Genomic DNA, 26,614 nt, shown 5'->3' with positions numbered 1-26,614 from the left:
TTATAACAAAAAATATCTGATTCAGCTAACCAGTTAGGAAAGAAGTTGTCAAAGGTACGCATTCTAAGAAAATGGTCTGCTCATGGCAAACACAATGGAGACAGCTTGTTCTTGCATAGCTCTGATATGAGAACTTCATACAGTAATTTGTCAGACACATCTCAGTTTGTGTTCTACGGCAAGCTTCATGTGTTTAGAACAGTATGTTTTTAGAGATCAGACATGCAAAACTCAGATATTGTTGCTCTGATTAATTATATTACTCTGATCTCATGCCTAAATGCATAAAAGTGTGATGTTAAGGTACACACTGACCTTACAACTCCCTTGGAATGTGGTGGTAGCAACAGACACTCCATCTAAAATTGAGCAACAGCTATCTCACGTGCCCTTCTCAGATTTCTGAGAGTTTAACATTTATATACAATTTACATAAAAATGCAGATATAAATAGCTATATTTATTTCAGTCTCACTTAACTGAATAAAATATCAATGCTTTTATTACCAGGACCAGCTAGACTGAGTCTGTTGAAGGCCCATCTAGCCCTGTGCCGTGTCTTTAACGATTGCCAAAACCAAATACCTGGGAATACCTAAGCAACAGGATAAAAATATGGCAAAATACATAATGACAGCTCCATAAACTACAACAGAGCTTTCAACAATTGGGGATTTTCAAAGTCAGAGATGGTGATTTTTTTATTTAAAAGCCTCCAATTAAGTTTCTTTAAAAAAACTGTCCTGAAATTTAAAGTCCATCTATACTTCTAATATTCAAAACATTCATGTGTCAAGGATTTCTGAAACTTATTACATATTTTTATTTTTTCTCAGCTCTCTGCCTGCTATTTTGATGCCTTCTCATTCCAAAAGTGTGAGAGAGAAGGTATGTCCTGTGTGGTATTTTGAGAGATCTCTATTGTATTTCTCTTTAATTATTCATTTTCAGTTTTCAAAAATCCTACCTCATTTACTTGTTCTTTATAAGGAAATAGTTCTGTGTATTTGGTTTTCCTTCTGGCTGTGCTCTGGATCATTTTTTTTCTCCTCTACTGTTTTCTGGAAGATAGTAGATCAGTCCCACACAGAATATTCAGGATTTGGACATACAATAGATTTACGAGAGTGGCATGTGACTGTAATCACTTTTTCCCTGCATGTCTTTTTTACTGATACTGAACAGTAGATTTAATCTGTTGTTCCATGCTGGTTTTGTGAGACCATATTCATTCTTAGTCATGAGTGGTTACAGTCATCTTCAGACACTGTTATTTTATATGTGAATTTAGTACTGGTATTTCTGCATAACTTCACAGTTACCTACATTGAATTTCAGATGCCATTTTACTGAGAAAGAATCCTGTAAGGATTTTCTGAAATTCTTCATAGGTGGTCCTTGTCTTTATTTTCTTGAATAATTTGGTACCTGGCCATCCCACTGCTCACTGCCTTTTCAAATCTCTTATGAGTACATTTGCCAGAATTGTTCCAGCACAAATAGCAGACATTTTTTTACTCACTGTGAAATTCTCTTAACCATTACCTCTCACTATGAACTGACCTACAGTAACCTCAATGGCCACAACTACATCAGTGATCTATTAATCATACTACTAATCCAAGCACTTGTTAAAAAAAGGCTGAACTTCTGGAAGAGGAGCTAGGGAAAATCTAAGCTAGGGAAAGGAAATGTGTGTCATATGGGTGCAGTGGCCATAAAATACAGATTGACTTGGGAGAACATGGTTTTGCACTACAGCAGATATTTATCTCTGAAATTTTTAATTAAACCCGTCACCTTAATATGTCAGATCATCTGTATTCACTGAGTGTGGAAACTTGCAGAAGATGCAGAATATGAGCATATGTTACTTTCTGCTTTCCGTAGTGTAAAAATAAAATACTTATAGCTGTCTAGAATTTATCTTCCATATTATTTAGACTCTAAAACATTTGGAATATTAATTTTAAAAATATTTAAATTATTACATATATTTTACTAAGTAAACATGCAACATCTCTTCTGTCAATAAGAAATAAGAGAAGAAAAGGAGACTTGGACGGCATACCATGAAGTCTGTTTCAAAATAACTGAGCTGTTTTACTCAACTGTGTGCTGAAACACGTAAAAGAATATAATATGTTATTCTGCTGATAGGCTCACATGCTTCAACAGAACTGTGCCAGGACATTCCTTACTAAATTAGTGACTAATCAGATGCTGGGCTGGGAAGCACACCCTCACATGTTACAACCACCCAGCCGTCTGCAGCATTAAAAAAAAAAAAAAAAAAATCAAAAAAACCCCGACTACAACTATATGTTCTTGTGTCCCCTATAAATAATTTCCATCATGCGTTTTGTAATCTAATGCTTGCATTTGGCAAACCAGATGCAATTAAAGGTCAAAACCTGACTACTATAGAAAGAACCTGACTACATTACTTCTTCTGATCTTTTGACTATCACCTTTCTAAATATTCTAAGCAAGGATGTCCTCTTCCCTACATGTCAATAACTAGTATATATTTCTAAAAAGCTTGTTTCATTGATCACAAATGTTTCTTGCCTCTTTTATCAAGTTCTCAAATTAATCAAAATTGATTGCTTCTTTTTCTTACTAATTACCCTCATATTTCCATTATCCTTTAAAAATTGTTTAGAATTTGAAAACTTGACAGAGATTAACTCAATAGGCTGTTGGGAGACAGCCAATATATTGAGCCTATTCTTTCGTTGTTTGTGCAAAACAAACCCTACTCTTCCCAAAAAAATAAATAGCAAAAGCAGCATTTCTGCCTACAGGAAACAGTTAATATAGGCCAATATTAAAAGAGGATAAAAGCTACTTGTATTTGCAGAAGAATAACATCTTCTTCACATGTTTAGCATAAGCCATTCCATTTGCTTTTCATGCAGTCTTTAGTGATAATATAAAAATACAGAATATGCTTGCTACCCATTTTTACGGAGTTTTTAATCAATCATCATTAGACTTACATTTAAGAAAAGCCATTCCAAAATGAAACAGTCCAATTCTCTTCTTAATCCTAAAAGGAGTATCTCTATTTAAGGTAACACTGGGGGCTCCCTGAATGCTATAGTTTATAAATATCCTTTAAGATGACAAGTCAAATGACCTCAGGATTGCCAGTTATCTCTCACAGTTGTTCAACTGTTAAAATGGAAAGTGGTAAGAATAGAATAAAAACACCGATGGCAAAAAATATTGCATGTGCAATGGAACAAACATGGCCCACAGGACATGACCATTTTAACATTACCCTTTTTGCTTAAATTTGCTCTACCCTTTGAAAAGGTCAGCTTTGTGAACTTCTCTCCTGATGAGCAATTTGAGGTCTGTCATTCCATTCACACTCTTACGCTCATCAAAAATGCAGTCATTCTTTACTTATGATGTGTCTGGTACTTGCTGCAACAATATTCTGCTAATTTAGGCACTAATTTGATGTAACCCATCTAATTCTGTAATATGTACATTTTAGAATACATAAAAAATGTGGAAAATAGCAACATTACATTTTCAAGCAAAACAAATCTCTGAGGCAGACAAACATATCCAGCAGCCCTGTGGAAATTAGACAGGCTGCTTCCACAAGACGAGGCAATAATTATATTTATTTTATGGTGTAAACTACAAATGGTTAGAAAAAGGATTTCGGGTGTATGTCAGGCTTCTGGCCTATTTAGCAAGGCTTGGTACCTTGGTACTCTAAGAAAAGTCCTATTGCCTGTTAACCAATTCAAACTTACAACAATGTGCAGCTAGAGTCTGACTGTCTAGACATCTTACTTACATCTGCCTAAGCTCTTTGAAGTGTCTGAACTAGAAGAGATAGACTTTTCCCAGTTTATTCTGTCTACAAAGCCTTGGAATACAGTATCTCCACTTGAAAATAAGGAATTCAAGATTGCAGTCCAGTCAGTAGTGCCAGCTCTGCTGTATTGATATGAAGCTACTTCTTGCATAGTCACAACTACAAATTGCAAGACACGTGGATTTGAACCAAAAATAAGAAAATAACAGAATACAGAGTACTTGTTAAAAATCTTGTTGGATTAGGGATAAATATTCAGAGTGAGACCTGACAGAAGCAGTGACCAGTTGTTCTGTTCAAAATGATGTGACTGAATCCAAGTCATGTCCTTCCCCTGTTTGAGCCAGCTGGGAAGGCTTGTTGCCACCCTTCAGAGACAGTTCTTGTAACTTGAACCTAGTAAGTTCAACATATGAGTTTTTGGCTGACATTTGGTAAGACTATGTCCAAACCTCTTGGATCCTTCAAATGGAAGAATCTTTATTTAAGATATGAGGGGTCTTTGTCACTTTCTACCACATACACTCGATTCCAAGTTTCACTTTCTTACTGACAAAGTACCTGTCAATCACATCCCTGGACAGGTTTTCCTGTAATGCTGTTTAGGCTGGCAGCCAAATTAAGAGTGTATCCTTCTACACCCTGCTGCTGAAGCGTTCTATTTATAATAACAATTTGTAAATAGAAACAAGTAAAAAAACCCAAACCAAACAAAAACAAAACCCAAAGCAAAGTATTTATACTGAAAGTTCAGTAATATTCAGAATTGACAACAATATGTAAGTGTGCCTGCCAGTACTGACAATTTCCAAGCAGCTTAGAAAGGAAAATAGAGAAAGAATAACAGATGCTATGGTTAGCATGAAAAAGCTGACCTGCTCAAGAACAGACAGAAAACAATGTTTCATTAGATTAATGTGGTAACCAGATATTGCCCCATTAATTAATTTGATACTCTCTGTGGGGATGTTGCACTCCACAACAAGATTAATTGCTTGCTTCACAAGGGGTCTCAGAAAACAGAAAAAGTAATTGGAGATGGATGGTACCAGCACAATTCCTCTGCAGTTTTTCAGATAGATTATCTCTAGAGAGATGTTCACAGGCTTAAGTCAACCCATGAAGATGGAACAGGCAAGTATTTTAAGAGAAGCTTGTAGTTTTCATTGTATGACCGAAGTGTAGCTCACATCTCAAAATAGAAGAGAGTATGGTTTGTTTTCCCTGTAATTAAGATTTTTAAAGCTTTAGCTCAGTTGGTAAAAAATACTGGTGTCAATATTGCTGTATAAGTAAGAAATATGAAAGTATTAAAAAGTGAAGGGCACCTCCAAACTCCCTTGCTGAAAGCTGGGAAAACTTGGCAAACAGCAGGCGGCCGCACTGTACAAGTCTGCAAATTCAAATGCAGCACCTGCCATACTTGCTCTTGTCTAAGATGGAAGAGTAGATCTGAGCACTCCTTACTGACAGTGTGCAAAGCTGAGAAAGGGACAAGTGCCACGGGAGAGGTTCAGAGCAACACTAACTGTTTTAGCAATTTTCTCCTAGTGAATCCCTGGTTCATTTCTCCACTCACCTCCCTCTGTACAATTTTCTGTATTTGCTTTATAACTTTCCTTTCAACTCCATCAGCTTTAAGAAGTTAAAGTGCTAGAAAAAAGCTGAGCTAAAACAAAAACCCAAATACCTTCAATTCTAAGTATCTTCTACCTAATGTTTGGTTAGTGCTGTGATCAAAATAGACATTCTACCATTACGATAAACACAATGACAAAAAAAAAAAAGACATGAGAAAGCTGAGATGATGGCAGGCAGCAGTGGAGAGGTTGCAACTTTTCCCCAGTGATGACAATACGGGTGGCACATGACATGCCAGTGAGCATGTCAGAACTGGGTCAGCTCAGAATTAGCAGCTCTTAGGTTGTTCACAACGGGCAAATCCACCTTCCAGTGCTCACAGGCTCACAGATACTTCTAACAGAACTGCATTTCAGACAAAGTAGACCAGAAGCAAAACTCTCACAAAACAGTGACTGCAGCTCCACACTTCAAAATATCAAACACGGAATGGAGCTGGCTTTACTAAATGTTGAAAATTGCTGAAGAAAAAATGCACTATCTTTGAACAAAAAATGACAAAGGCTGTATATCCATCCTCCCATCACCACAGAATATGACTATATTTTCCAACTCAGTATAGCCTTTAATTTTTTACCAATGTGTAACAAAGGAAATTAATTACTGAGCCACTTTGGCACAGGATGCAGCACACCCTGTAGTTTGCACAGACTGCACTTATGTCATGTATTTATTTCACATATTTAATCATGGATGCACTGACATAGCTTGAATAAAGTATTAAAAAATTTAAAAAAGAAGCATTTTAAACTTAGTTTATTTAAGTACAGTAAATATACACATCTCACAGTGCCCAGATTAACTTTTTTTTCCAGCATGGAGGCAAACTGGTAAAATCACAGAATCATTTATGTTGGAAAGGGCTTTCAGGATCATCCAGTCCAACCACAATGCTAGGTATAAGGATCTTTTGAAGCCTCCACATGAAATTGGCTTGAGCTCTTTCGTGAAATTAATCCTTCTGGCTAAAGAAATGAATAATATTTGTTTATCCCTGAGAAGATACAAACAGAATACCATCCCCCCCCAAAAAAAAAGCTTTCAAGCAATATGCTTAGAAATTATAACTGAAATCACTTGTTTGTGAGATTATCAAGACTGAAAAACAACTGTCAAATCAGACTATGTGATGTGTTCTTTTGAATCTTAAAATGGTAATTAAATATTTGTATAAGAACACTGTTGTTACCAGAACAGAAGAAAAAAATTTCTCAGAGGTACAAACAGCCGTCTTCTGAATGATTCCTTAGTATCTCAGTACTGCAACCCCAAAATAAACAATGTGGAATCCTTTCAGAGCTCTCTAAATAGAACTAAAAGTTTAAAATAATTCTGAATACTTTTGATTACAGCTAGCAAATGGAGTAGAGGAACAGACAGGATTGTGGGACAAATAAGTAGAGGAGTACATTTCTCTAGGAATTACAGTTTATGAAGTAAAGCTAGGAAAAAAAAGGCTATCCAAGCAATTTTAGATCAGCTGCTCTCACTTGGATATTATAAAGATACTGAGCAAGTTAGTAACAAAGCTAAGAAGCTGTTAAAGCAGTCGAGGACTATTTGGTATCCAAAAAAGTTCAAGTAAGGCACATTTCTTTTTAAAAAGTACACAGCTTGTTGTGAAGAAAAGTTGAAAGCATACATCTAAACTGCTACAATGTTTTTAAAATTCTGCTATATGACACTTAAAAGCAAACTGCAAAAATACAGCATATATACAATCCCCATAACTTCACATTTAATTGAAAAGCTATACGAAAGGGCAAGGGCAGGATATTAGAAGTGCCTTGTTATAGGAGACTGGTATGTCCTTAACATTTTCCTTCAGTATTTTCCTTAATCCGTCAGAAGAGTGAGTTGCAATACCCCAGGAGGAGTGGCAGACACTGCAAAGGCCAGAATTAGGGTTCAAAATATATAGGAGTTCAGACTGGGAAATGGCACAAAATCAGCTACCTTAACTCATCAGGAACGTGCTATATTTGACAAGCCAAGTGCATAAATGCAAAATAAAAAACAAGTTGTTAAATAAGCAGTGCAGTGGAAAAGGAGAATATTTCTACTTGAGTTATTAACAAGTCTTAGGGAAAAAAAAATCTATGCCTGAGACGCATTTACAAGACATTTACCATATATAGCACAAGGCATGTCTTTTACATTATACTGCTAAGTGTTTACTGATATTGCTCAGTTTGAGCATCATGCTCAGAGCAATACAGATACACACGAATAATGACAGTTTCTGCAAACATAACTGGGTTAGAATATATCCTTGAAAAAACAGTTAAAGCAGCCCCAGTTACATGATACAATACTGCTGGTCTTTTGTTTTCTGCCCTTCTTCAGAAGGTGCTCTTGTAGCCAAGATAATGTTTAACCTTTAATTAATACAGACAGAAGACAAGTAGGGCTTACAGAAAGAGGAATGCAATATTTATTTGGTAATTGTAAAGAAATGGGACGATTCCAACAGTTCCTCCTTATCTCTTTTGTGCACCCTCCATAATGAAAGGTGAGTTGAGCTTCTGGGGACAAGGAAGAGAGGAAAATGTCCTGTGATGGCTAAGACAGAATTGAGCTATAGCCAAATTACTCGAGAACCACAGAGAATAAACTTCAAAAGTTTTCAAACCACTCTATGTGAGAAGAAATTGGTTATATGCACTACATATTATTTCCAGCAAATAGAAGAAAAATAACAAGCCAAACAAGCCAACTGTTTCTACCAGTGAGATATATGACACCTACAAATGCTGTGCAACATACCTCATTTCACCTCCTCTTAAACAAAAAAAAAAGAACCAATCAATCAACCACCTTTTCCTGTAATTGCATAGAAAAAGGTATTAAACAGTTTTCAGACTAAATGTGACACTTTTGACAAAGTTACAGCATTTCTACTGAAGTATTGGGTTTTGCTCCTGTAGTAAAAACTTTACTAGTATGTTGATTTTATCATGTATCAATATAAAACAAACAAATCCAGCAGAATTTCCAATTACTTGGAAAGGTAGTTAACAATTTGGAAATAACTAGCCAGAAAGCAGGAATAAGGTCATACAATATTAAAAAAAAAATAAAATTGAAGCATCAAGAGGTTTTTGCAATGTAGGCAATTCTTTCTGCAATCTGCAGAAAGTTTGATCATTTATGTGCAAAGTGCCTTTAGAAAAAACCCACCACACATATTGCTGCCTTAGTTCTGGCAACACATTATATAAAACAAAAGACAATTGCAATCTGGTATTTGAACAATACAGTGGCTACTGAAAAAGTACGGGTTTAGGCTGCAAATAAAACTCAGTATCCATTTAATTTCCACAAGTATGCATCCACTTCCTGAAGGACTGCAATAGCTTTTATATATTAAGAAACATTTGAGGGAACCATATTTGAAGCAGAATTGTTTGAGGTATATTATTCAGCCATATACGTCTTCCAACACAAACTCATATGAATATATGAGGCAAAATGAACAGAACAGCAACCACTATGAAATACCAAGGATGGAAGTCTGAGCACTCAAGATGCCTTCAGATGACACTGAAATAACCGAAGAAGCAAATATTTGCTCTCTGGAGCCCATTTGTATCTATTTATCTGTTAGACTATATTCTGCCCTCTGCCTTGCTGTGGGTCCACAGGAAATATTTTCTTCAGTCTGTTACCATATTTAATGCAGTTGTGCTGGGCTGTATGAGGAATGGATATTGTCTGGACGACCAAAACAAGACAAAGAGATTGCACAACAGAAACTGCAACTAATGGTGCTGTGTTTTGGTACTGACTGGCCCACATGACTGCCCTTGGCTTACATTACTTTTGTTCCTATCTATAACATCAAGGAAATGGATTAACGAGTGTAAAACAGAAACACTTCTGCTACAGCCTTGATCTTGTTTGAGTTCCTAATGGAAAAAGACCTCTTATTTCCTAATCCACTCATCTGCAAATAAATCTCTTTGCAATACCCTGAAGGACAGGACTTTTATTTTGAGATACAGTGAAGCAGCATATCCTTGGTGTCTCAAGAGTGATCTGAATACACAATCATATTGTGCCTGAGACTCATTTCAGAGAAACTTTACATACACAAAGTGGTAAATAAATCAAGTCCCTGTGCCCTGCAGTTGTTACTGCTGTGGATTGGTATTCCCATGTGTTGTGGCAAGAGTCAGCTTCTTATTGTAGCCAGCAGCAGTCAGTGGCATCTCCAAAACAGACAGGCCTTCAGAGCAACAGGGAACAATGACACCAGGGTTGTAAATGCCCTCACTTGGCTCACCACCCTAGGCTTCCTGCACATATTCAAGGGAAACAGGCACCACTAAGACACAATATAGCTATATTGAGCAGCCTACAGACATTTGTTTGAGAAGAGATAGATCAGGACCTCATGAAGATTTCAAATATTTTTCCATTGATCATGAAATTAGACGAAGCAGACTACATCAGAAATATTTAGGCACATGACTTGAAGATTATCTTAAGCAAACCCAGAAGGCAAAACATATGCAAAACAGAGGTATGTAAAGCCCCTGACATAATAAACAAAGCATGGTAATTAGATGAAAGGGGCAACTGTCTCATTTTTATTTAGGGACAACATGAAGACTTTTTTTTATTGCTCTTGGTGACATATTAGGAATAATTTTGCACAAGTGCATTATCGAGTTATGATTAGATTCAAAAGTTTATTTTTTCTTTTTTTCAGAAAAAAGCCCAATAGCCACACATTATGTGAAGTCTGTCAAGCTCTGAATGGTGCTAGCACAGAATATTGTTCTTCTGAACACACTGACCATTGTAATGCATACAAATGCCTATGGGCTGGGCTGATGCAAGTGTGAAATCAGTGTAGCTCAAAAGAGCTTTCTGAAAAGAATTCAGGTCTGGAAAAGCTACGACCTGAATTTGAAGCTGATCTGTCACATCAGCTGCCCCAGTAATGGAGGTTGTTACTTACCAAACAGTAACACTTGCCTAGAAGTGGGCAGCAACTTCGATAGGTCTGGGAGTCCACAAGTATCACTACAGCCAACTCTCACAAAAGGAATCCACAAAGAAGGGACTGGAGGAAACAGGTGGTGAGGAACAGGAACGTCCTGAGCTTAGAAAATAACCAGTGTGTGTCTGTTTGTAACCTTCAATCAGTGAAGGCTATTATTTCAGAAATATCCCAGCTAGCTAACTACCGAGCTTCAAGGGTGCTAAATATTAACCCATGGTTTTCAACATCAAGTCCTGAAGTGCTTCAGTGAAGACAGCTGCCAGTTAAAAGCTTGGACCAAGAAGTGTCCTTTTTCTATTGTAAATGTTACTGTTTCTTCTTACGGAATTCCAAATCTTCATTGACCTGATCATATAAGCAGCAGAGGACAACACAAGCTGTTCATGGTGCTACACTTGCCTATTTTTCCCTCCTCTTGGGAGCAGAGGATAACAGGTGCTTTGGGAATAAAAAAAAACTTTCTTTCAACCTACAAGGCCAGGAGAACTCTTTTAGGATTTATTTTCATAGCCCAAAGAATTACATCCAAAACATTCAACGTATAGTAATAGAGTAAGCACTGCACACCTATTGCAGTCTATGTGGCTGAAGCAGCCATTGGTGCAGTAGGGACCTTAACACCATGACTGGTCAGGCCAGGCTCTTCCCAGAAGTCAGTAGCTTTGATTTGAGAAAATGATAAAACATAAGAGAGGACTGAAAACAAGACATGCAGGAAGAGCTGCTGGTCTTCAGACCACTAACTCCTTTCTTTCTGGATTATTCTGTCCAGTCACTCTCCGATGGCCATTTAAAAGGACTATTGTTTAGTCCCTTCTCAGGCTGAAACTAGGGGTTTTTTTAGACTTGCTATAAAAGAATAATTTTGCCTTAATATTAATTTGACCTTTTTAAGTTTGATCACTCAAGAAATTAAGGTGTGCTACAATTCCTGTGGATATTCTAATACATCTACTGACTAGAGAAGCACCAGATTTCAAAGAAATCTCACTAGGATAGGAAGAAATAAAACAGCTTTATAATGAGGAAGAGTAATTTAACAAGTGACCTTTTCCAGTGCTCCTTTAACAGCTGTCACCCATTTTTAAAAATGGCAAGATACCAGTAGAGCAGTTCTTCAGAAACAGAACCAGATTTAGGGGAAAAAAAGGGGCTACAGTGCTACCTTCCCTAAGGAAGGTTCAGCTTATCTTTAATTTGAAATTTTAAACTTAAAATAATACTAAATGACTCCATTAGAAACACAATCACAGGTCTTCTTACATGGACACATTTTACAGGTGAAACAACAAGCATTCTGCATTTAATGAAATGGGAAATAATGTAATGAAAAAAGTATGCTTGCTTTGACTAATCAGCAGTGCTCAACAAAGATGAAGGAGGACCAAAAGTAAGTGCCACAAATTAACAGCATTTTCACTAAAGTACTTCAGTCTTTGATACTTGGAATGTACATGCAGCAGACAAAATACACAACGCACATGAACGATGAAAAAATGCAAGTTTCAGAACAGTCCCAGTCAGTAATTCACCCTCCAACTAGCAAAAGTTTACCATTTCACTACAAAACTCATCAGAAATTGGTGCCACCATTTATGAAACATTCTACTGTGACAGTGACTGACTGATACTAATTTTCAAAACCAAAATCACATAACAAAAATGAAGGGCAGGAAATGAGTCTGTTCAGAAAATTCTACATCTGTTTTGATAAAACAAACTGTGTGACAATTCTGTCAGGCACTAGAATTGGTCAGTTCTGCAGTTAAACCATTAAAATAGCTCCTGGCACATTTCTGGCAGATGCCAACTAGCACTTGCCAAAACAATCCAAAGCAGTTTCCAAGTTGGCACAGACCAGAAATCCTTTCCTGCCTGCACACAGCCATTCTGCATGGACCTTAAGGCAGTTACAAACTATGGCTGCAGGGTTGTAGGGCATGGTGCCAAAGAAAAATCATGCACACATTTAATTTATTAGAATAGACATTTATTAGAATAGGTGTTGTCTCTCACTGAAAGTATCACAGACCTACCACATTTCTTCCCTGTAAGTTACTTAAGAGCAGGTGATTCTCTGCTGGATAGAGGGATACACTTGGCAAGTCTTGCTTATATATAATAACATGGAAACAGTTTTTCATACCCAATTTTGAGTAAAATGAAAAGGAACCATGCACCCAGCCTCAACATCTTACAGCAGTTCTTTCGATTTCAACACAGTCAAAATTTATAGTAGCATTCAGAAAAACTCACCCACTGTGCAAACAAATGCAGTCTTTATGTGAACTTATAAAAGCTACAAATGAAAGACTGGGTGCAACAGTTGAAATTTCATTTGTGTTAAACAGTGTCTCTTAAAGCTGCCTTAAGGCAGAGGACTGTGAAGTGTCTAAAGCAATATCTATTTTTAGGGAAGGTACACAAGAGCCAGAGAACTGCAAACTACTAAACACTCATCTCTGCTCTGTGCAAACTGTCAGGAAAACTAAGAAAGGACAGGCATGCCTGTCCTAATGTAAGCTGTAAAGGACATCATATCACAAACCTTCAGTCCTTTCAAAAAGTGAACCTGCTTTTAGATGAGCACTGATGTCTATAAAAATTCACCTGGATTTCTGAGGAGGCTTTCAACAAGGTCTCTCACCAAATGCTTTTATGGAACTTGAGAAGCCATGAGAAATTAGAGGAATTATTCTGGTAAAGACAGAGACCAGTCTCAAACAACAGCAGAATTTAATCAAGTATCACATGATTTCTTGAAAAAAGGCAGATGAAATGTGAAGAAATTCAAAGAGGAAAAAAACAAAACAAAAACTCTTAAAGTCAGATGGGCTTTTAGCTGATCTTTACTGCTCAGCACATTAACTTGAAGAGATTATATATCCATGAAAATATCATCTCCGAGCTCAGTAGAGGTTAAAAAAAAAAAAATCAGTGTTGGGATTTATTATTAAAAGAAGAGAGGGACAATGTATCCAGGGAGTCCAAGGATCTCCCTGAATGCTATTTGTAATTTTGTTCCTTCAACAAAAAGGAGCACAGAAATGGAAGCAAAATGCAGAAAAGCACAATAAAGACATCAAAATTCAGAGAACCTCTATTTTAGGAACAATTAAGCAGTCATGAACTGAAGAGAACAGGACAGGACAGAAGCTTATAAAATCACAGCTTGCAGGAAACACTAATAGAGAGTAATTGCTCAGTATTTCTTCCAACAAGAAAAAAGTAAAGGAAGAGCTTACAAACTATTATAGAGTAGTAAACAAGCAGAAGACTGTTTGCAAAAGCACATAGTTCAGCTGTGGATCTCTGTGCTACAGGATGTTGCCAACAGCCGAAGTTTGTAAGGTCAAAAGCAACAAGACAAATTGATGGAAGGTACACCTAGAACAGCTTGGGATGGGGGTGGGGGTAAGGAAGCTGTAGGGAAAGTACACCAGGAGAACCCTGCAAGCTTGTCCTGCTTTAATGCAGGACATTACCCAAGGTCATGCTTCTCCTGGCTGGACCCCTTCAGAGAGCAGATGCTGGGCTAGATGGACACATACAATGCTTGTATTATATTACCTAAGGGCACGAGTTATGGTGAGCTCATCAAATTCTCTTTTTCACTCTCTGCATTGTCTCCCCACAGAACAGCAAATCAAGTCCAGGATTCTGAACAACTGAAAATGTGAATCCAAGATATTTAAAGTACTCTTTATATTATTTTCATTAAAATAAACTATGCTGGTTTGGGGACCGGATGAACTGGGGAATAAGAAAAAAAAAATGTATCAGACTGCAGAATTAATTTCCATGGAAACAAAAGGCAGTCAAAAATCTATGTTTCCTTTCACTTCACAAAAAATTTGACTTTCTTCACTTTCCTCTTCTCAAATGTAAACAGACAGGTAAGTCAGATTCAAAACCCCAAAAGACAGTTTACTAATTTTATGTAAATTTCTCTCACAAAGAACAGGTGGAAGAAATGAAACATAAATCACACTAATCAACTGTGCCACAGCAATAGCTTCTCAATTAAAATTTTTGAAGCACTGCCATGCTACACAGACACATGAAGTAGCACCAGCTATGGTAAAAGAAGCATTTTACTCTGCTCAGTTCATGATCTAAGCTGTCATCAATTTCATATTGCTCCATTTCATGCTTATAGGAAAGTCTGAAGAGATTTCATACTTGTGGAAGTTCAGAGGTATGAAACTGAACAGGAGATGCACATCTGAACTGCTTCCTGTAATTGCTATGATACTGGTATCTGTCTCTAGGAAAAGAACAAAACCTGGCATCTTCCCTTTTTCAACTCTGCATTGCTGTTTGTTCAGTGTCAGGCTATAAGACAATAGTGTACCAGCAGATATGCTTTCAAATTGTGTCAGATATATAATAAATTCTGGTGGTCTGTTTAGAAGAATAATGCCGTAAATATGCAATCTTTTGTTCTGAAAATGGATTGTCTGCAAATCATTCAGATACTGATTATACTGCTGCTGTGGATGAGGAATGATGTTCCCCAGTTCAGTGTTCCCACTGAAACACTCCAAACCATACCCTGCTCGCTCACTGTCCCATCACCCCTTCCCCTGTGGGGGGCTGGACAGGAGTAATGGAGACATAAAATGCAAAGATCACAGATTGAAATAAGAACAATTTATAGGAAACAGCAATGAGAAAGAATAACAAACAGCAACAGCAACAATATCAGAGTGTACATGGTGGGTGAAAGATTCACATGCCATGTGTAAACCCCAACGAAACCTGACCCTGGCTGCTATACTACTCGACCTAGAAGGGACTCCTTACCACATCCCTGGAAAATGAAGAGAAGTGGTAGAGAATAACCTCTGGGTCTTGGCCACACCCCTTCTGGCTACTGCAAAAATTAACATTGTCCTGGCTGGAACCAACACAACTGCCAACAAATTAAATAAATTATATACTTTACACTAATATGACATAAACATTTGCCTAAGATAGGTCAATGACATGTCAATAGGCTTCAGAATTATAATTTTCTATTCATAGGGTTATCAACTAATATTTATCGGCAATTATAGTGATCAATTACGTGTGTTGATTTAAAGAGAAACCCCAGCAAGCTTACCTACTTCTAGTCATTAGCACTGGTAAAATGAAGTTCTAAAAGTTACCTCCTTGACCAACACAGTATTACTCTGCATTTCAAAGAAAGCACTAATTCCCAGAAAACACAAATCATGATAATCCTAGTGTAAGAAAAAGCATTTATAGAAATATTCTGTTACTCTATAGTTTAATAGAACTCAAATCAGAGGAAACTATTTATTAAAAATTATGAACAAGCAGTAATAAACTTAGAAAATATTTTAAGATAAAAATAATTCAGCAATTTATTACAGGAAAACAGACTTTAAAAAAAAATCCAGGCCAGCTATAAAAAATAAAGTAATAAATAACCATGCATTAAAAATAAAATACCTACTTGCCAGTGATGGTCCTCCAAAGCTGTGCACCTGCAATTGTAGGAATGTAAGATGAAACACAATGCACTAAATCAGAATTTTTATTTTTTATGCATAGAACATGCTCAGAATTGGGACAAAATGACCAAGGAATTCTCTGTATTGGTCAAACAGGAAAGCTATATTATCTTACAGCAACTGTTCTTGAATTGCTTTCTGTAAAGTTAACATACAGTTAAAATCATAAACAGAAAAAGTCAGGATCTTCTATGGCTACATTTCCACATGGAAGGATATCATGAAGATGATAATGAACATAACTTTTACATCAACATACCCTTTACCTCTATACACTGACAACCACCCTACATTCCTCATTAATCTGTAGGAGTCTTGCCATCTAGTGGCTGGCTGGAAACATGAAGCAGCTACACAGATGTGTTATACTGGGAAGAACTTTTTCTGCTCTTTGGAGTGAGTGGCACTTCATTGATTTCTATTCATTACTACAAGACTCCTACACTATTACTTTGAGAACCTGATTTTTCTTCAACTCTGTCTACAATGGCATCAAAGGCAATAGTAAAATAAATGAGTTTACTACTGTAAATAATTATTCTATAAGCTAGGGAACAGAGATCTTCCTATCCTCATCTCTAAAATGAATGGTTAAATAATCACACAAACATGAGAATGGTGCATCCTGGATTTGGTCACTACAAAAATATTATTTACAGGTACGAGTGAATTTACCTAAATCATTGTCTTCCAGCCAGCAAGGTGTTCAATGCTTGTGGTGATTTATACAGCACAGAGCTTAAAAAATCAAATCCTGTTTAGATTTGTAAGTTGGCCTCTGGGCTTTTAATACTCAGCAGGAAATAGAACGGTATCCAAGACTCCCAGAAAAGGGAATGACAGTAAATCATACTTCAGAAAAGGTAGCAAATACCTGCTGTAACATAGCAGGGAACAATGGGCTTTGGCAGTCAGAAATGATGTGTTAGTACATCACAGAGGAATACCATGCTACTCTGACACCGATTTCCTACTTTTGAACTATGTTCAGATGGTTTTTCAAACACTTTGCATGGGATTTAACAACAAACAAAAGACAAAAAAAGGATCTTGAAAAAAAACTAAAACTTCATGGCAATGAAAATTAAAACTTAGGATGAACATTTTGTCAAAGAATTTTCAAGATGCTAATGAAGTACAGGACAGAATTAAAAAAAAACCCAAACCAACCCAAAACACCAGACCAGCCAACAAACCCAAAATCCCTTTCAAAATTGGTTGTATTCACATAAGACTTTATACACACTGGAAACTAAATGCTACACACAGTAAAAAGAAAATAATGCTTGCTTCTTATTTCAACTGTGCTAAGATAGGTAATTTCTCTATCTATTTACAAACTTCACTTCTTTACATTTAATGTCCCCAAATTTCCAATAATTACATGATTAATGTCAGAAGAAGTATTAATCTTTAGGAAAACCTTGTATTTAGCAAAGAATGCATTTTCAGACCTAGCAGTTAAGAAACAAGAATGACTGTCCACTGATAACAGTTACACTCATCTAAATGCTAAAACAAATCTCCTAATGCCCTTCCTATAAAATACAGAACTTCATTGGAAATGGCAATAGACCATCACAGATCTACTATCACTCTCTAAAATTAGCTGATACTTTTACAATAATCATAATATTGACATGGCTTTATGAATGAACTAGCATGCCCCAAACTGCAGGTTTTTAAGCATGGAACTCTATCAGTTCACTTACCCTTTATCTTTGAGAATACCAAATCCTTCATTATCTGAAGAATTAACACTCCAAGTATTATGAGAGAAGTCAGATGATACACTCTCCAAGGGGTCAATGCAACAAACCTAGAATGTCAAGAAGAAATAAATGTTGAATACTTTAAAACTCTTTAGAAGCATACAAAAACTTATAGCCACTACTAATACTGAAAAGAAATAGGAAGAAATAGACTCAGATTGTAATAATTGAATTCAGTTTCTCCCCACAACCTTTCCATGAGAAGCAAATATTGAGAGCTCCTAGCATGGTATTTAAAGATACAAAAATTAAACACTGAGTTTGTAGTGGATTTTGTCCATTCTTTTATTTACACACAGAGAAAATAAAGAAAACAAAATATTTTAATTATTGCATGGAAACATACTACTTTTAAATTAACTGTGCTTTCATGAAAATTAATTGAATTGGCACAATGCACAAAAAAAAAAGTTTAAAATTTTTGTTTCCCACAGAACCCATGTGGGATTTTTAGCAAGATATAGCAAGATTTTATATAAATCATTCTTTCAAACTCAAAGATGAGGTAAATCTATATCACAGCATAACAATAACTTGTCTTCATAACAGAATTTTTTTTTTAATTACATAATTTTTTAGAACATGTCTAGTCAAGTCAAACAGACCCTAGACTGAGAAATTATGAATTATAATCTCATGCACTACTGACTTTGCTATCCAGGTGTGTCTGGAGATTAGCTCTTCTATCTGTATTACTGGCAAATATCCCAATTCACAAAAAAAAAGGGTGTGAAGTAAAAAGAATTAAAATTCAACTAACTAAAAAATGCTAAAGTATTTTCATAACTGATTTTGAGCACTATAAATCAGAGATCTGAACAGAAATAGTGGACAACTTAATTTTTCAAAGTAAAAGCAATTAACTTAAAAAAGTTAAGGTCAGCCAAAACCAGTAAAAAGCCACTGTCCAAGGGACTGGTCCAAATGAGAATACCAACTGAAAAAAAAATTATACAATGCTGGGATGTTTTCAAGATACCTCTCAGATTTGAAAACAGGGCAGCTGGCTACCCTGTATCTGCTGCAGAGCTTTTCTGCAAGAAAGAGGGGGAAGGGCAGTGAAAATAGTAGCAAACATGGCCACTGCAGGAAGCATAGAGGCACCCTTTGAGCACATTTGGATTTTTTTGAAAGAAAATTGACTTCACAATATTTCTGACAAGCTCAGGACACACTGCTGTAGTAGCAAACTGCTCCAGTATTCTTTGAAAACCTCAAAAATACTGCTTTAAAGAAAATACCCATGCCACTAATTTTCACATTTAACACAATCTCATAATACCAATCATCCTGAGCAGACCAGTATATGAATTCCAATACAAACTTATAAGCTCATTCTGAAGGTTTTATCCAAATATAAAGGGTTTTTATATCTGTAGAGAATTTGAGTTATAAGACTATTCTATAAAATAAATGTTTAAAATCAGCACCTTTGTGTAATTCAGCCAGCTCAAGAAAAACAAGTGTAGAGAAAAATTATTACAAGGCAACCTCTATCAGAACTGCCCAATCATAGCTCAATAAATTAAAACTCACATCAGCTTTGCATCATGTTGTCATACTATTTTTTTGTCAGCATTAGAAAACTTTGATTGTGTTTAAGTTCTACTGCATGGAAGACGTTGTTTAGCCTACTTAATTTATTGACAATGGGCTGGGGAGAGAGATGTGATGCTGTATAGAAAAATCAAGTGAAGAATTTCATCCAACTTCTAGGCAGAGAAGTTTATAACAAATGCAGACCTTCAATTTGTTTGGGCTTAATACCATGTCTGTTCTATAGGTCTTCATGGTGCTTGTGCATGAATGTTTATACAATCACACAGAATGCCCTGACTTAGCAATTACCATTGGTAATTGTTTTGATGGCCTCAAACACATACATCAATACCAAAATTTATCACAAGTGTCTGCATGTGTATGTACACACACATCTTACTAGCTTTTCGAGGTAAGATCAGATGCTTACTAAGAAGGCTTAGTGTATCTTTCAAAAAATGCACAGAACATGTTTGACCTACTTTATGCTCCCAAGTAAAGCATACTGTTAGTTTCATTGCAATCACAGCTGTCACCTGCTGTTAAAAACAATTGCGCTAATGCGGACTAGGATTAGCAAACAAGGATTAACAAGGTAGCATCCTCTCTGAAAGATGCTTCCAAGTCATGTCATTCCACCTTCTCAGTACTGCAGTCTCTCTGCTCCAATGTTCAAAGAAAAAGCTGTAATCTAGTTGAAGTAAGTAATGTAGTTACCAAACAAGGACTTTTCACTTATTTGGAGAGCTTTGAATTGTTCTGATTGAATTTCCCACGCCTTAACACTATTACCTCTTTACCTAGATTGTGATCCTTGCATGAAAGATCATTCCTTGTAAATTTACTCAACAGCCAGCTTGTGTCAGCCCTCAGGTGCCAGAGCAACCAAATTAGAAAACTGTGATCCATATGCCAGAGATCGGTGTCCTTGAAGCCCTTCCTGGTGAAAAGCTGATAAGGTCCCCTTGTGCTTTTTTGGCATGTATCTATCATAAGCTTTTCAAAAGGTTAGTTCAACACGCTGAGATCTGAAAACCACTTATTTTGCTACCAGTGTCAGGATTCAAAATTCTTTTAGGAATTATCAATATGATGCATTGCAACCAGACTAACAGTTGATGTGGTTAGGACATTTTTCCCTCTCCTTGTTTTGAAGAACCATAACAGACTTTACTCTTAAGCATTTCTAACACACATATCTAACAAGAATTAAAAGCTCCAGAATGACATCTTCATATACTACACACCTGTTTTGTAGAAGAATGCTACGTAAGAGCAGCTTACTGAACATGCTCTCTTTTTTAAGCAATAAACTAAACAGACTGAAGTTCAAATTGTTTTATTTCTTCTACAAGTGGTATGGAAGTAAAAAACATTACTAGAGGCATAACCAAGGCTTGCTCCCCCCGGAATTCTGCCATATTCTTATTCTGTGAATGGTTGAGTTTTTTCGGGGTTTTTTGTTTTGTTGTTTTTTTGTTTGTTTGTTGTTGTTTGGTTTTGTTTTTGTTTTGGGGTTTTTTTTTTGAAAGGGGGGGTGGTGCTGGGAGGGTGTGAAGAAAGCAAAGGTTAAAACAATGTATAGAATTATGCACTCCAGATAACTACTTCAGTTAACAGGACAGCTTGCACAAGAAGGGGACAAGAAATTCTGCTGTAGGCAGTGCAGGACTCTAAAAAGCCCAGTCATGAGGTGCCCAGGACTCAGTCCCTGTCACTGTCTGAAACAGGACTCCCTGAATAGGAAAGGCCCTCAGACACAGCCCCAAGGGGTGGGAGGATACAGCCACCTGGCTTTGGAGCTGCACAAGATGCCTGCCCCCTGTACTGATGGCAACAGTGGCCTCACTGTGGAGGATGTCCTCTGGTGCAGAGCATTCAAGTGCAAGAGCTACTGGAGGTGCTAAGCAGGTGGCAGTCCACTATGGAGCAGGACTTTCAAAAGCTTAATTGTGTAAGAACCTGAGCAACGTGTTCCAACTGGAGCACATTTGAGCAAGCCAGACTAGCTGACCTCCGGCTGCCTTTCCAACCTACATTCTTCTACGCAGGAAGAACGTAAGTGTGATGGAACCAAGCCTGCCACTCAACTCCACTGTGGAAGACTGAGAAACCATTTTTGTGAAATGAAATAGGAGCGGTATCGATGGATAATTAAGCACTGGTTGTCCACAATGGTTGTGGAATTTCCAACCTTGATGGCTGTGAAGACAAAACCCTGAGCAATCTGATCTGAATTAAGTACTGACCTTATTTTGAGCTGCAAGTCATACTAGAGACCTCAGGAAGTCCCTACCAACCTGAATGGTATTTTCATTCTGTGACTATTTTAGCCTATAAGAAGTGGTTGGCAAATATTTTTTCGGAAAGATGCTGACCTTAGAACTTAAAGGCACAACAGTTTCTGTTTCTGGGCCAGGCTATACTGCAGGTGTACTGAAATGATTCTAAACTGCACAAGGAAGAATCAAAACTTGACAACTTCCACAATTAAAAGTAGAAATTCTTCAACTTCATGACAGTGAACCTGAAGATAGAAAAGTAGCCTGAAGTACCTTCTCCTTTATGTCTTTTCTCCAGCTCCTTATGGTATGGGTCATATGTCAATACTGTCAATTTGAAAAGGCAGCTATCTCAGTGCAGAGAACCTGGGACAATTAACTGCACAAATCAGATTGTACAAAACTATTCAAGTGGCATGATCCAGCTAAGAAATTTTGAACGTTAACAGTATCATATACTGCAGTCAGTAAACATAATGAAAAACTTATAGGGCATGACAAAAGTTGTTTTTACTTGTATCATGAGGTACAGGGAAGGCACAGACCTACCAAATTGTTTTAAATGTTAAGTAAATCAATTTGATTACTTAATTTAAGCTGTTAAGGTTTTAAGATTTTTACAACATATTCTAGAACTATGAATGAGTTGCACTTCATGAACACAAAACATAAGAAAATATTTAATCAAAAATTAAAGTATTTAGACTATCAACAGCCAGTGCTAGTTATTTCTAGAAAGCCTTAGCAGGTACATTTATAACAACCATCTATCTTTAGATGAATTCCAGATATAATCACATAAATAAATGAGAGCTGTCAATAACACAGATGTGAGCGTGGAGCTTTGCTTCACCATCAGCTTTAATGGCACATTCATTACCTGCATGAGTGATTTTTGTACTTCAGTTCTGTGTTCCACAAACTCATATTTGCATCTTAAAACCAGAAGCCAAACTCTTCAGAGTAATTCTGTGGAGCTCTAAAGAGTGCAGAATGGTATAAAACTGTTTCTTCATAAAATGTTTAGGTGAAAATCTACTGACACCTTTCAGCCTGAGTTTTCCATAGAACCAGTCTTCTTCCAATCAGACACCGGTAAGCAAGCACAGCCTATGACACAAACCACACAGAGAATGGCCCTCACCTGTGGAGAGGAGATATTTCTAGTGCATTTTGAGAATACTGAACTGCTAATTTCAAAGCTATGTGTACTTTGCTCTTACAGGGAGCCCCCTAACACTGTTTCAGACAAACATCTACAGTGAAGGCATCTGGGTGAGGAAAAGATGTGGCAATGACTGTTTCCTGGTGGTAACTGTTTCCTGTTGGAGCTGAATGTAGACCATTCTTCCACACTTACTGCTGGAGCGAGCTACACCTGTCTGGTTGCAATAAATTCTGATGACTGTCTCAAGCAAGAGTTCTGGGGAAGGGGAAGAGGGCTTGTTTTCTTCTAATTACAGCATGAAGCACATTGTCTGAACAACATTTTTGAAATACATGGTAAAGGTAGTACCAGAAAGCTCATGCCCTTACTGATCACTGGGTCAATCGTTTTGTTTGCCCTGCTTTGAATCAATAAGGAAAAATATATATTCAGCTCTATTTTATTTACAGGTAATTTAATGCTTAAATTCTCTTAATCAAAAAACCATCCCAAAGCAAGTTTGGGAATCCTGCTTTTTATGTCTATTAAATTTACAACTTTTATGTGAATTGCTCTTCTATATAAATGATTCTATATTAAGCCTCTGTAAATATCAAAATGCTGTATCTACAAATATTGAAATCCAAGCCTCAAGTATTCAAAACATTTGAAGTCAGAACTCAATAATCCAGTATTTTTCCTATTTTTATTTTAGTACATCTTGGTGTTGTGGTATAACACTATTTAAGGCAATTAAGGTTGCTCACTTTTCTCCTACCCTGGTGAGATGGGAAGAAGAATGGAAAGAAGTAAAAGCCAGGCCTTAAGAACACTTTAATTATTGAAATAAAGTTAAAAGGAGTAACAATAATAATAAATGAAATGTGATACAACAAAAAAGAGAGGAATAAAATTCAAGAAAGACCAGTGAGGCACATTACCACCTGCTGACCAGTGCTCAGCCCAGCCTGATCAGTGATGGGCAGCTCCTGGCCAGCTCCTCCCAGGTTGTGTACTGGGCATGACACACTGTGGTTTGGAAAATCCCTTTGGCCAGTTCAGGTCAGCTGTCCTGGCTGTGCTCCTTCCTGGCTTCTTGTGCACCTGCTAGCTGGCAGAGCATGGAAAACTGACAAGTCCTTGAATTAGGGTGAGCTCAGCAAACACCGATGCATGTTATCAACTTTGTTCTCATGCTGAATCCAAAATACAGCACCTGCAACACTGTACCAGGAAGAAAAATAATTCCATCCCAGCTGAAACCAAGACACCTGGTCTGAGCCAAAGTATTTAGATAACTGTTCAAGAATTAAAGTGCAAAAATCCTTTCCCAATTCCTACACAAAAAGTGTACATCTTCACTTAAGGCAGAGTAAGTTATGGACATATTTTTTGGTAGAATCTCTTTATAGAAGATAATTTGATACAATATTATTGTATGATATTTAGCTGTTGACCTGTATGTCTGAAAAATACACAAAAATTGGTACAGCAGATTCTGTGTTGAAGAGAGGGAATTACATGTAAAAAAACACATCTGTATATGTGCTGTCAAAAATTTTAGAGGGAACAAAGACCTAAATTCAGTCTAAAATACCTCCCCACCCTTCTAAAAAGCATAATTTATTGAATAAAATAATCTCAAAAGCATTTGCTCCACATCTTATTTTAATTAAAATTTAAAGTATGCACTCTGGGTGCCTATCATCTTAGAAAGCTGTATATCTGTTTAGCTGAAAACCTGTGAAATGTAATAGAAAGCTTCTTAAAAACATGTACAATAAAAATCTTTTAGATCTGATCTAATTTAGTGGAGAAAAACCTTCCACAAAGAAATAAATTAGAAAGCTTCCATAAAAATATAAATTAGAAAGAAACACAATTTTTTCACTTCACTTTTTTTCCTAAATCAGAGATCCACCCAAAAACTTAGGTATCTGAAATATTTCAGAGTAAAATGAAGTACTGAAAAGCAATAGATTTAACACCACGACAGTAACCTATGTTCCAGCTAGCAAAGAGTGGATAGCACCCAGAAATCTGAAAATTCTATCACTAGGTACATAAACAAATAATTGAAAAAAAACCCCAAAAAACCCAAACAAAAAAGCCTCAAGCAGAAAAGGCATGCTTATTATTCTAAAACTTGCTGGTTTTTTTTTTTAATTCTTTCTTTGTTAAGACAAAGAAAACTCAGCCATCAACCTTTTATTCAAAGAGCTTATTTGTCAGGTTTCATTGAAAAGATTAGGATCTTATTTATTCAGCCAGAAAGCACAGACCAAATCAGTTTTTCTTTAGAAAACCTTCTAGAGCATATTAGGGAAAAAAAAAAAAAAAAAAAGAATAATAAATAAACCTCTTGTCCTACGAAACAGACTCACAGAAATTTAAATTACTGTTACTTTGACAGCCATCTGGAGAAGGGACAGTTCTCCGGAAGGTCTGTGCACAAGTTTCAGAGAGAAAGCAAAGACGGCTGGACAATGCTAACTTGAGTTAACACATAGGAAAGAAATTCAAATTGTGTATTTTTTCTCCCCAACTCAAGAAACCAGCTCTTAAAAATAAGTCTAAATAAAACCAAAAATAGTATAAGTCTCTAAGAAAAAACACTAGACCAATGCTTTGCATTTAATCACCAAAGACAAATGGGCTTATAAACTGGCATATTTGGAAGTATATTGGTGGTCTGTGAAATAGGATTAAGTTAATAATTTCACATTGCAAAATTATCTCACACTGTTTGCAAGGAAACTTTTTGAGGAATGCAGCCGTTAGAATCATGTTTCAATATTTGTGCTTTTGGATTACTGCACAGGATTTTTGGATTTACTGCAACCTGTTGCATTCAGACAGGCACATAAAAAACAATTGAGAAGGATAAATTTTAAATGACCTAAACTGCATACCTTCTGAGTCTACCATGACATTGAATTCTACTGTTACATTAGTGAAAACAGGGTATGATATTTCCATGGAAGTAAAAATTATTTTGATTTAAACAAATAACATCAAATAACCTAGCTTCCTTTGTTTTTGCAGACAAATGCCCAATGACCTTAATTAACCTGTGCTCTGGCAAAGTACAGAAGAAATCTTAATCCCATTTTCTCATACAGTAGCAGCAGTTTGAGCAGTAGCACCTCTACCGTGCTGCCCTAAATCTCCTTTTCTGTAATGCTCTCATTAGTCCTGTAACATCTACCATGGAGCATAGCATATCCCCCTAAAACGTCCATTGTTCTCAAAATTCTACTTACTATTTGAAAGGTCTCATTATTCTGAAGCAATACACAAAGAAATTATAATTTTTCTCTTGAAACAACTGCTTTAAACACAGCATATGTGTGGTTCAGCAAGACAGAATAAATTCAAGCCATGCTGCAATGCATTTTTATCCTCCTTTATTCTGAATTTCCATCTACCATAACGTTCTCATCCTAAATTTGATCCTAAATTGTTCAGTAATGCTTGCTTTTCCTCAATTACCCCACTTGATTTCTTTTCTGACTGACCCTGAGTTCATTTTATTGGTTGAAAAATGCTGTCAACTGTCCAGGTTTTTATGTAACACCTGGCTCTTAAACAATGTCAATTTTCATTCCTGTAAACTAATCTCTCAGCCAAAAGTATGCAAACTGTCACTAAAAAGATGTTAATGGCTTTTAATTATTTTTGTTAACTAAATCAAATGAATTTAACTTTCTGCTCCACTTTTCTACCTCCAAGCCTTCAAAAGTTTTCACTATTTGTATTGGAAAAGTGGGGAAAAAAAAAAAAAAAGAAAAAAAGGAGAAAAAAAAAGTGAAGCCTAAAACTGCCTGGGTAAATCAAGTAGATCCTAAAATTATATCAC

At 36.4% G+C, this 26,614-nt stretch overlaps 1 protein-coding gene across 3 annotated transcripts in view; it reads right to left on the bottom strand.

Moving 5' to 3' along the window:
• RETREG1 (reticulophagy regulator 1) overlaps positions 1-26,614 on the bottom strand; it is a 65,866-nt gene that overhangs the window by 31,576 nt on the left and 7,676 nt on the right. For all 3 annotated transcript variants that reach the window (XM_015619223.2, XM_015619222.3, XM_033512145.1), the window contains exons 2-3: positions 17,728-17,834; positions 15,958-15,988 (exon numbers count right to left, since the gene is read on the bottom strand). In XM_015619223.2, coding sequence (XP_015474709.1) covers positions 15,958-15,988; positions 17,728-17,834 — 138 coding nt within the window. The remainder of the gene's footprint in view (positions 1-15,957; positions 15,989-17,727; positions 17,835-26,614) is intronic.

This window comes from Parus major, chromosome 2 (genome assembly GCF_001522545.3).
Source record: "Parus major isolate Abel chromosome 2, Parus_major1.1, whole genome shotgun sequence".
NCBI classification, from domain to species: Eukaryota; Metazoa; Chordata; class Aves; order Passeriformes; family Paridae; genus Parus; species Parus major.
Note: the sequence above shows the minus strand (reverse complement) of the source record. Positions and strands in the feature narration are given on the sequence as shown.